The 12,006-nt window shown below is 43.0% G+C and overlaps 1 protein-coding gene across 8 annotated transcripts in view; it reads left to right on the top strand.

The window, feature by feature from the left end:
* The window catches only part of LOC121579517 (kelch-like protein 13), a 98,800-nt gene that overhangs the window by 61,670 nt on the left and 25,124 nt on the right, over window positions 1-12,006 (top strand). For all 8 annotated transcript variants that reach the window (XM_045224439.1, XM_041894161.2, XM_045224440.1 and 5 more), the window contains 2 exons: window positions 5,954-6,150; window positions 7,207-8,002. In XM_045224439.1, the coding sequence (XP_045080374.1) occupies window positions 5,954-6,150; window positions 7,207-8,002 (993 nt within the window). The remainder of the gene's footprint in view (window positions 1-5,953; window positions 6,151-7,206; window positions 8,003-12,006) is intronic.

Here is a 12,006-nt window from a genome sequence, read left to right as displayed (position 1 = left end):
TCCCATTCCCCCAACCCCACCCAGCCAACATGTCTCCATCCAACCACCCCCCTCTCCTGGAAACCATGTTTTCCACCCCTTCCCACCCCCGTTTGTAAGTATGTGTTGGGATTTAGCTGAGGTTATTCTTTACAGAGTCAAGTATATTTGTCCAAGCCTCAATTGTTCCTTGACTAGCACCATTCATTCCCGCTGTCGATAATATTAATATTAGAACTTCTAATAGTAACTGTATCCACTGGCAAATTGCGAGAGAGTGAGGTGATTGCCATCTTTTTTGCGGCAGTGCTGCCTGCTAGCAGTAGTCATCTCTGATTGATTGAGAGGTTCAAGGAGTGATCATCGTTAAGTAACATAAGATGCAACGCATTTGTAACTTTGCCCCAGAAGCATTTAACTGCAGGGCACTCCCACATCATGTGAAGGAATGTGCCTACCTGATTTAGGGGACACAGTTGGGAGTTGGGGCAAATTTCATCGTAAAGTGTTTCCTTGGTGTTAAATACAGTCTGTGAACAAACTTAAAATGTATAAGTTGATGGTTTGGATTCCTCGTTCTGTTCCAGTTAAATGGTTGTTCAGATTCAATTAGGTCTGTGGATCATACTTTTTTTATAGCTAGCACAGAATATGAGCTTTCCGAAAGTTGTTTATATATTATAGAGATCAGTCCTTTCGGGAGCCCAGATAATTGATTTATAAATTCCATCATTGGATGGTTCTGTAGTTGGGTTCCCCAATGGACTCCATAGCTGACCTAAGTTGTAAATATAGAAAAAAAAGAGTTGCCTGGTAATGCCTATGTATCTTTCAAATCCTGGAATGTTCTCAAACCATTACTGTCCATGATATCGGCAAAGGTACAGATTCCACCTTTGGGGCGATGCAAAAGTCTGCCCTCCAGATCGCAAGGCATTATTGTGAAATATTGGGCATGCCATTTTGATTCCTAGTTACATTGTGTTTCAATTTTGTGCCAAATAGGAATTGGGTGAACGATAATAGGACCAAAGAGTATTTTCCATTGTTTAAGATATATATCAGTGAAAACCACCCTTTTCCAGGGCAATAGGAGACACCATATTTAAGATATGTAATAATGGACGGAGGTTATCAGAGAATAAACGTTTTTTAACAAACCCGCTTTGGTCCGTGTGGACCAGTCTCGAGACGGGACGACAACATTTTTGAAAACAGTTTAATATCTGTATTTATCCAAGATAGGGAGCGATAGTGATAACACTGTGTGGCAACTTTACCTTATTTTTTATAAAAGGGAAATTAGTGCTGTATTCACATCTCTCCCAAATTAACCTTTGTGAATGGCTGTGTTAATTCTTTTGCGCAATAGTGGACCTAATTGACTCCAAGATGTTAAATAGACCAGGTGATTTGCCTTTATTCATGCTATCCAATGCCCTTTTGAGTTCATTTAGAGAGATTTGTGCTCCCAGTGAGGTGGCTTCCTCTGTTGAGAAAATAGGATTTCTTATTTATTTTGGAAAGGACTTAGTCTGGCTTGGTGTGGATGTACAATCAGAGGTGTACAGTTCTTCATAGAAGCGGGATAATCTTTGATTAATTTGGGTTCTGATTGTAATTCCCCTGTTACATATTCAATTGTCGCTATGTCAGCTAATTGATCAGTACTGCGTATCTTGTTGGCCAGTAAACAACTGGGACGACTACTATGGAAGTAATGGTTAAGTCTAACTTGATGGATGGCAAATTCTGCTCTCTGTCTTATCAATAACTTAAGTTCTGTCTTGACTTTGGAAAGAGTAATAAACTCAGCAAAAAAAAGAAATGTCCCTTTTTCAGGACCCTGTCTTTCAAAGATAATTCGTAAAATTCCAAATAACTTCACAGATCTTAATTGTAAAGGGTTTAAACACTGTTTCCCATGCTTGTTCAATTAACCATAAACAATTAATGAACATGCACCTGTGGAATGGTCGTTAAGACACTAACAGCTTACAGACGGTAGGCTATTACGGTCACAGTTATGAAAACTTAGGACACTAAAGAGGCCTTTCTACTGACTCTGAAAAACACCAAAAGAAAGATGCCCAGGATCCCTGCTCATCTGCGTGAACGTGCCTTAGGCATGCTGCAAGGAGGCATGAGGACTGCATATGTGGCCAGGGCAATAAATTGCAATGTCCGTACTGTGAGACGCCTAAGACAGCGCTACAGGGAGACAGGACGTACAGCTGATCGTCCTCGCAGTGGCAGACCACGTGTAACAACATCTGCACAGGATCGGTTCATCCGAACATCACACCTGCGGTACAGGCACAGGATGACAACAACAACTGCCGAGTTACACCAGGAACGCACAATCCCTCCATAAGTGCTCAGACTGTCCGCAATAAGCTGAGAGAGGCTGGACTGAGGGCTTTTAGGCCTGTTGTAAGGCAAGTCCTCACCAGACATCACCGGCAACAACGTCGCCTATGTGCACAAACCCACCATCGCTGGACCAGACAGGACTGGCAAAAAGTGCTCTTCACTGACGAGTCACGGTTTTGTCTTACCAGGGGTGATGGTCGGATTTGCGTTTATCATCGAATGAATGAGCATTACACCAAGGCCTATACTCTGGAGCGGGATCGATTTGGAGGTGGAGGGTCCGTCATGGTCTGGGGCGGTGTGTCACAGCATCATCAGACTGAGCTTGTTGTCATTGCAAGCAATCTCAACGCTGTGCATTACAGGGAAGACATCATCCTCCCTCATGTGGTACCATTCCTGCAGGCTCATCCTGACATGACCCTCCAGCATGACAATGGCACCAGCTATACTGCTCGTTCTGTGCGTGATTTCCTGCAAGACAGGAATGTCAGTGTTCTGCCATGGCCAGGGAAGAGCCCGCATCTCAATCCCATTGAGCTCGTCTGGGACGTGTTGTATCGGAGGGTGAGGGCTAGGGCCATTCCTGCCAGAAATGTCCGGGAACTTGCAGGTGCCTTGGTGGAAGAGTGGGGTAACATCTCACAGCAAGAACTGGCAAATCTGGTGGAGTCCATGAGGAGGAGATGCACTGCAGTACTTAATGCAGCTGGTGGCCACACCAGATACTGACTGTTACTTTTGATTTATATTTTTATTGATCATTATGAATTCATTTATTTCCATTTCAAATTGACCAGAGAATGTAGGATTTTGTAGTAAGCGTGGTGGTCAGACAAACTCATGTCAAATTTATATTTTGATTAAAGAAAATAGTTGTAGATAATATTAGGAAATCGATTTGTGAGAATGACATATGCCTGTTTGAGTAGAAAGTGTACTCTTTAGCTTTAGGATTATGTGCTCGCCAGGCATCAATGTGGATGTAATCAGAGATTATATGCTGGAGAGCCTTGGTTGCGTGTCGATTGTAGTTGGTCTTATTAGAATTGTCCTACATGTCCAAAATGTATTTAGTCACAAATGTGCTCTTTATGACAGACTGTTACAATTAGGTGAAATCAAACGTTTTTTTTGAGCAAGTTACACATCTCAAAAGGCACCGAATTGGTGGACCCAGATGTGTTAAAAGGGAAGTGAGTCACTGTTTAAGCCGGTAATAATATGCTGCTGCAGATGCTGAGCAAAGGCTTTTCACTGCGACCCACAGCCCTCTCTGAGTGAATTATACAACAGTCTCCAGGCTTTGGTGAATACATTTCCTTTACATGCAGCCATAATGGTAGGTGTGTGAAAGCTCAGTGGAATGGCGTCTGTTCGTTCTGTTAGCCTTTACTGTCAAAGGCAGAGCTCATATGTAATGCTATTACCTTTTTATCTGACTGGTGCCTTTAAGTTACTAAGTATGTAACTGTGTTGAAAGTCACTGATCCACAAGTAATTTTGCATGCCGAATAACCCTAGGGAATATCAGTAGCCTGGTCAAACTGCGCACTGTGCCCAGCTTGGCGCGTTGTTCCTGATCTTGCACATCTGCTCGGCACCTTCAGCATGCAAAAATGGCTTGCCTGATATTAGGTATTATAAGTTGATGTAATATGTTAGGTTATTGTTATCTACAGTGCCTTCAAAAAGTATTCATACCCCTTGACTTATTCCATATTTTGTTGTTTTACAGCCTGAATTCAAAATGAATTAAATTGACACAATACCCCATAATGACAGTGAAAACATGTTTTTAGAAATGTCTGCAAATGTATTGAAAATGAAATACAGACATATCTCATTTACATAAGTATTCACACCCTTGAGTTCAATACATGCTAGAAGCATCTTTGGCAGCGATTATAGCTGTGAATCTTGTTGGGTAAGTCTCTTAAGAGCTTTGCACACCTGGATTGTGCAACATTTGCCCATTTTTATTATTTTCAGAATTCTTCAACCTCTGTCAAATTGGTTGTTGATCATTGCTAGACAACAATTTTCAGGTCTTACCATAGATTTTCAAGCAGATTTATATCAAAACGGTGACTCGGCCACTCAGGAACATTCACTGTCTTCTTGGTAAGCAACTCCAGTGTAGATTTGGCCTTGTGTTTTAGGTTATTATCCTGCTGAAAGGTGAATTCATCTCCCAGTGTCTGGTGGAAAGCAGGCTGAACCACTTTTTCCTCTAGGATTTTGCCTGTGCTTAGGTCCTTTACGTTTCTTTTTTATCCTGAAAAACTCCCCCAGTCCTTAACGATTACAAGCATACACATAACATGATGCAGCCACCACTATGCAATAAAATATGGAGACTGGTACTCAGTCATGTGTTGTATTGGATTTGCCCCAAACATAACACTTTGTATTCAGGACAAAAAGTGAATTGCTTTGCCACATTTTATGCAGTATTACTTTAGTGCCTTGTTGCAAACAGGATGCATGTTTTGGAATATTTTTATTCTGTACAGGCTTCCTTCGTTAATTGGGTTGTATTGTTGATCCATCCTCAGTTTTCGCCTATGAAAGCCATTAAACTCTGTAACTGTTTTAAAGTCACCATTGGCCTCATGGTGAAATCCCTGAGCGGTTTCCTTCCTCTCCGGCAACTGAGTTAGGAAGGATGCCTCTATCTTTGTAGTGACTAGGTGTGTTGATACACCATCCAAAGTGTAATTAATAACTTCACCATGCTCAAAGGGATATTCAATGTCTGTTTTTTTTTGTTTGTTTTTTTACCCATCTACCAATAGGTACCCTTCTTTGCAAGGGTTGTTTTTGAAATTCACTGCTCAACTGAGGGACCTTACAGAGATAATTGTATGTGTGGGGTACAGAGTGAGTCCATGCAACTTATGTGACTTGTTAAGCACATTTTGTCTCCTGAACTTATTTAGGCATGCCATAACAACAGGTTTGAATACTTACGGACTCAAGACATTTCAGCTTTCATTTAGTATTCATTAGTTTAAAAAAATTGAAAAACGTAATTCCACTTTGACATTATGGGGTATAGTGTGTAGGCCAGTGACAATTCAGGTTGTAACACAACAAAATTTGGAAAAAGTCAAGGGGTGTGAATACCTTCTGAAGGCACTGTTGAAAAATGTGTTTTACCGGAATAAAAGTAAACTACCGGAGACACAACAGTCATCTGAATAGTTGGCACCTTAATCTAATAGTGGTAGATGGTAGATGTCTAGTCTCCTTTACGGCTCGGATCAGGTGCCTACATAGTATAGACCATAGACATACATCATTTACACACACACACACACACACACACACACACACACGTCAGTTCAGACACATCCAGCTCAGAGAGGCCCAGCTCATGTATGTGTTTATGCAACAAATCTTAGGGAATCATATCGCATCGATTCGTTCTCTAATCCAACCGAATCGCACCTAATCATTTCAATCTAAAATGTATCATTCCTGTATCGTATCGGAGCCTATGTATCTAGATACGTATCAAATCGTCTTGAAAGGGAAAGATGCACATCCCTACTTTACATAATATGTATTTTCTTTCCCCTCTCTCCTCATCACGCAGGTGGAATGAAGGAACAGGATTTAATGTGCATCAAGCTTCATGGTGTCAACCGAATAGGCCTGAAGAAGATCATAGACTTCATCTACACGGCCAAGCTGTCTCTCAACATGGAGAACCTGCAGGACACACTGGAGGCAGCCAGCTTCCTCCAGATCCTCCCCGTGCTCGACTTCTGCAAGGTCTTTCTTATATCTGGGGTAAGGAGCCTAACACAGCCTGCTCATCTAGCCTGCTCAGCCCCCCAGAATCAGCCAGGGGGGTTATACACAGCAGCAGCTTAAGATGCCCCCGACTACTGTACTCTACTGCTTACTTTAATGTCTACATTTGGACTTGCACTGGGATAAAAGCACTGGGGCCGTACTCGTGAACTTTTGTTTAGACCTGAGGTTTATTATACCTGGTATAAAATGGCTAGTGGCTAGCTTTTCTCATAGGCCAACCTGGCACAATCCATGACACTGAGGATGGATGACCAGCTGAGCACATAATTATATCCGGGAACTGATTCCATATCAACAAATTAAAATCGTTGACGTAGTTGGACGTGCCCTATTTCACTTGAGGACCTGCAGTGGAGTGTTTTCTCCTTTGTAAAAAAACGTACCCTGAATGGGATTCGTGAGGTCCCTGGCAATTTCCCAGCCCTAGTATGAATACAAATTTACATGTTATATAATCCTCCTACTTTCTTCTGTAAAAGTACATGAATGTGTGTGAAATAGATAAGCAAAAATTGGGAATTTGGTCAAATATGCAAAAGGTGCCTTTTTAATTTTGTGTAACTTCAGTAGCCTAGTCAAGGAAGCATCATGCAATATATATTGATTGGCACACTGCACTTTAGACCGAGGCATGGGTTACATTTACATTTTAGTCATTTAGCAGACGCTCTTATCCAGATTAGTTAGTGAGTGCATACATTTTTCATACTTTTACAAAATAAACCTTAAAGTTTGAGGTTTTAGAATCTCCCTCTGGTGGCCGAGTTGACCTGTTTAACAAATGTGATTGGATTGTGACTCTGCCGTGTAAGGTCTCTGATAGGTTGATTCGTTATTCTGATCCTGGATATAATTATGTGCTCACCTCGTCGTCCTCAGCATCAAGGCTAATTGTGCCAGGTTGGCCTTTGAGAAAAGCTAGCTGCTAGCCATTTTAGACCACAGGTATAAACCACGGGTCTAAGCAAAAGTTTGTGTGTGATTAAGAGTGATTGCTTCTCACTGCTTCCCCTTTCTCCTTGGCTGCAGGTGTCCCTGGATAACTGTGTGGAGGTGGGGCGCATAGCTAACGCATACAACCTCACTGAGGTAGACAAATACGTCAACAACTTCATCCTCAAGAACTTCCCCTCGTTTCTGGGCACGGGGGAGTTTATCAAGCTGCCCTTTGAGCGGCTGGCCTTTGTTCTGTCCAGTAACAGTCTGAAGCACTGCAGCGAGCTGGACCTGTTCAAGGCTGCGTGCCGCTGGCTCCGCTATGAGGACGGACGCATGGACCACGCCCCCAAGCTCATGAAGAACATCCGCTTCCCCCTCATGAACCCCCAGGAGCTCATCAACTACGTGCAGACTGTAGACTTTATGCGCACAGACAACACATGCGTAAACCTCCTCCTGGAGGCCAGTAACTACCAGATGATGCCCTACATGCAGCCGGTCATGCAGTCGGAGAGGACGGCCATCCGCTCAGACAGCGGCCACCTGGTCACCCTGGGCGGCGTCCTGCGCCAGCAGCTGGTGGTCAGTAAGGAGCTGCGTCTGTTTGACGAGAAGGCCCACGAGTGGAAGGCGCTGGCGCCCATGGACGCCCCCCGCTACCAGCACGGCATCGCCGTCATCGGCAACTTCCTCTACGTGGTGGGAGGCCAGAGCAACTACGACACCAAAGGCAAGACGGCGGTGGACACGGTGTTCCGGTACGACCCGCGCTACAACAAGTGGATGCAGGTGGCGTGCCTTAACGAAAAACGTACTTTCTTCCACCTCAGCGCTCTCAAAGGACACCTCTACGCCGTGGGTGGCCGCAACGCTGCGGGAGAGCTGGGTGAGTTTAATTCATTACGCCCGGCTTATTACTCTGCTTTTAGTCCTTTAGTCTAATGCTGCAACATACACTACATGACCAATAGTATGTGGACACCTGCTTGTCGAACATCTCATTCCAAAATCATGGGCGTTAATATGGAGTAGGTCCCCCCTTCGCTGCTATAACAGCCTCCACTCTTCTGGGAAGGCTTTCCACTAAATGTAGGAACGTTGCTGCGGGGACTTGCTTCCATTCAGACAATAGAGTATTAGTGAGGTCGGGCATTGATGTTGGGCGATTAGGCCTGGCTCGCAGTCGGCATTCCAATTCATCCCAGAAGTGTTTGATGGCGTTGAGGTCAGGGCTTTGTGCAGGCCAGTCAAGTTCTTCCACACCGATCTCGACAAACCATTTCTGTATGGACCTCACTTTGTGCACGGGGGCATTGTCATGCTGAAACAGGAAAGAGCCTTCCCCTAACTGTTGCCACAAAGTTGGAAGCACAGAATCGTCTAGAATGTCATTGTATGCTGTAGCGTTAAGATTTCCCTTCACTGGAACTAAGGGGCCTAGCCCGAACAATGAAAACCAGCCCCAGACAATTATTCCTCCTCCACCAAACTTTACAGTTGGTACTATGCATTCGGGCAGGTAGCGTTCTCCTGGCATCCACCAAACCCAGATTGGTCCGTCGGACTGCCAGATGGGGAAGCGTGATTAATCACTCCAGAGAACGCGTTTCCACTGCTCTAGAGTCCAATGGTGGCAAGCTTTACACCACTCCAGCCAACGCTTGGCATTGCGCATGGTGATCTTAGGCTTGTGTGCGGCTGCTCGGCCATGGAAACCCATTTAATGAAGCTCCCGACGAACAGTTTGTGTGCTGACGTTGCTTCCAAAGGCAGTTTGGAACTCTGTAGTGAGTGTTGCAACCGAGGACAGACAATTTTTACATGCTACACGCTTCAGCACTCTGCAGTCACGTTCTGTGTGCTTGTGTGGCCTACCACTTTGCGGCTGAGCCATTGTTGTTCCTAGATGTTTCCAGAAATTTCATGAACTGACTTGTTGGAAAGGTGGCATCCTATGACAGTGCCACATTGAATGTCACTGAGCTCTTCAGTAAGGCCATTCTACTGCCAACGTTTGTCTTTGGAGATTGCATGGCTGTGTGCTCGATTTTATACACCTGTCAGCAATAGCCAAATCAACTAATTTGAAGATGGTCAAAGGTAAGCACAAGGTACACACTGTAACAATGTAGCATTGTATTAGCATACAGTGCCTTTAGAAAGTATTCAGACTTTTTCCACATTTTGTAACTTTACAGCCTTATTATAATGAATTAAATTGATTTTTTTCCATTAGCAATCTGCACACAATAGCCCATAGTGGCAAAGAGAAAACAGGTTTTTAGACATTTTTGCAAATGTATTAAAAATCAAAAACATAAATACCTTATTTGCATAAGTATTCAGACCCTTTGCTATGAGACTCGAAATTGAGCTCAGGTGCATCCTGTTTCCGTTGATCATCCTTGAGATGTTTCTACAACTTGATTGGAGTCCACCTGTGGTAAATTCAATTGATTGGACCTGATTTGGAAAGGCACCCAGAGTGTCTTGTTTGCAACGCTGTTTGAAAATAATTACATCATAGACATCCTTATGAATCTAAGCATGGCACTTTCAAAACGTACCTTTCCACCCAGACAGAGGCTCTACCGACGCAGAAAAATGTGAGCTTCAACTGCTGGCTACTCGTCCGTTGTATAACCCAACGACAGAAGTGCTTCTCTAAAAGCTGCCTGGGTTTAAACAAACGTCTTCTCTTTTCAGACAGAGAAAAGCTCAATTAATAGGGATAGAATAGCAATGTCCATTTTTTATCTCCTCTAATATTATAGGCTGCAGCTCAGCTTCAGAATGTCATAGAGAGGAATCAATATATCCCCACATGCATCGGCGTCACGTCTTTCGCGGGCATTTTAGAGCTTGTTTCGAGTTAAGCATCGTTATAGAACGCTTGATATAATTTGGATACGTTTTATGCATTTATTTCAAAATATAAAGCAAACAATAGATATCCGTTTTGCCCTTTTCTTTAGCACAGGGTATGTGATACCCTCACTCAATTTGAGCCCTGGTTTTAACCAAACACACCAAGCCCTCCCCAGGCACGGAGGTATTTAATCAGTGCATGAAACAGTATTGGAGTATTTTGCTATACCGACATCTATGTAAAGCATAATTGTGTCTGTCAAACAGGTAGGCTTACCACTTATTTTTTGGAATATTAAGAAATAGGCTCCAATTATATATGTAATTCTATGATTATGCCTATAAAAAATGTTGGTGCACACGTGCACATATAGAAGGTCCCTTACCAGGCAGAATGGAATTTCACTTTAAAATGTTGCTATCACTTTGCAGCCAACTACAGTGGGGGAAAAAAGTATTTGATCCCCTGCTTATTTTGTACGTTTGCCCACTGACAAAGACATGATCAGTCTATAATTTTAATGGTAGGTTTATTTGAACAGTGAGAGACAGAACAACAACAAAAAAATGCAGAAAAACGCATGTCAAAAATGTTATAAATTGATTTGCATTTTCATGAGGGAAATAAGTATTTGACCCCTCTGCAAAACATGACTTAGTACTTGGTGGCAAAACCCTTGTTGGCAATCACAGAGGTCAGATGTTTCTTGTAGTTGGCCACCAGGTTTGCACACATCTCAGGAGGGATTTTGTTCCACTCCTCTTTGCAGATCTTCTCCAAGTCATTACGGTTTCGAGGCTGACGTTTGGCAACTCGAACCTTCAGCTCCCTCCACAGATTTTCTATGGGATTAAGGTCTGGAGACTGGCTAGGCCACTCCAGGACCTTAATATGCTTCTTCTTGAGCCACTCCTTTGTTGCCTTGGCCGTGTGTTTTGGGTCATTGTCATGTCTTGTAGCCCATTCCAGCCTTGTGTAGGTCTGCAATCTTGTCCCTGACATCCTTGGAGAGCTCTTTGGTCTTGGCCATGGTGGAGAGTTTGGAATCTGATTGATTGATTGCTTCTGTGGACAGGTGTCTTTTATACAGGTAACAAACTGAGATTAGGAGCACTCCCTTTAAGAGTGTGCTCCTAATCTCAGCTCGTTACCTGTATAAAAGACACCTGAGAGCCAGAAATCTTTCTGATTGAGAGGGGGTCAAATACTTATTTCCCTCATTAAAATGCAAATCAATGTATAAAATTTTTGACATGCATTTTTCTGGATTTTGTTGTTGTTAATCTGTCTTCACTGTTCAAATAAACCTACCATTAAAATTATAGACTGATCATTTCTTTGTCAGTGGGCAAACGTACAAAATCAGCAGGGGATCAAATACTTTTTTCCCTCACTGTACCTATAGTAGGAAACCGAGTGTCTTATTAATAATATGCAACCTGTTGTCCCACATGGCACGATCCCATAATTGTTACAATTACAATAAAAATAACACTATTATATAACAAATGTAACATATATTTTAATATTCCTGTAGAACTGTAAAAAAGAGTGAGATCATTTGAGCTTTAGAAACAAGTGCTTTCATAAATGAATGGCGGGCCTCATTTCACTGGAGCAGTGTAAAATAAGCTTTATGTCAATGACCCAGCCTTAACAAATTTAGTTTATTTACATTTTACATTTACATTACATTTTAGTCATTTAGCAGACACTCTTATCCAGAGCGACTTACAGTTAGTGAGTGCATACATTTTCATACTGCCCCCCCGTGGGAAACGAACCCACAACCCTGGCGTTGCAAGCGCCATGCTCTACCAACTGAGCTACAGGGAACTACCTGTTTTTGTTTGTGCAACATCAGTTTCAGCATTTATTTATTTAGTCTCCGCCTAGAGTGACCTCTTTCCTCTGCAGTCAGCCATGTTTTCTCTCGGTAGCTGTCCATGGACCTGAAATCAAATTGTCTGAGAGAGACCGAGAGGGGGGGGGGGGCGAGAGAGAGAGGGGGAGAGAGCGAG

Source organism: Coregonus clupeaformis, chromosome 13, assembly GCF_020615455.1.
Source record: "Coregonus clupeaformis isolate EN_2021a chromosome 13, ASM2061545v1, whole genome shotgun sequence".
NCBI classification, from domain to species: domain Eukaryota; kingdom Metazoa; phylum Chordata; class Actinopteri; order Salmoniformes; family Salmonidae; genus Coregonus; species Coregonus clupeaformis.
The sequence above is the reverse complement of the archived record's forward strand: the minus strand, read 5'-3'. Positions and strand labels throughout refer to the sequence as shown.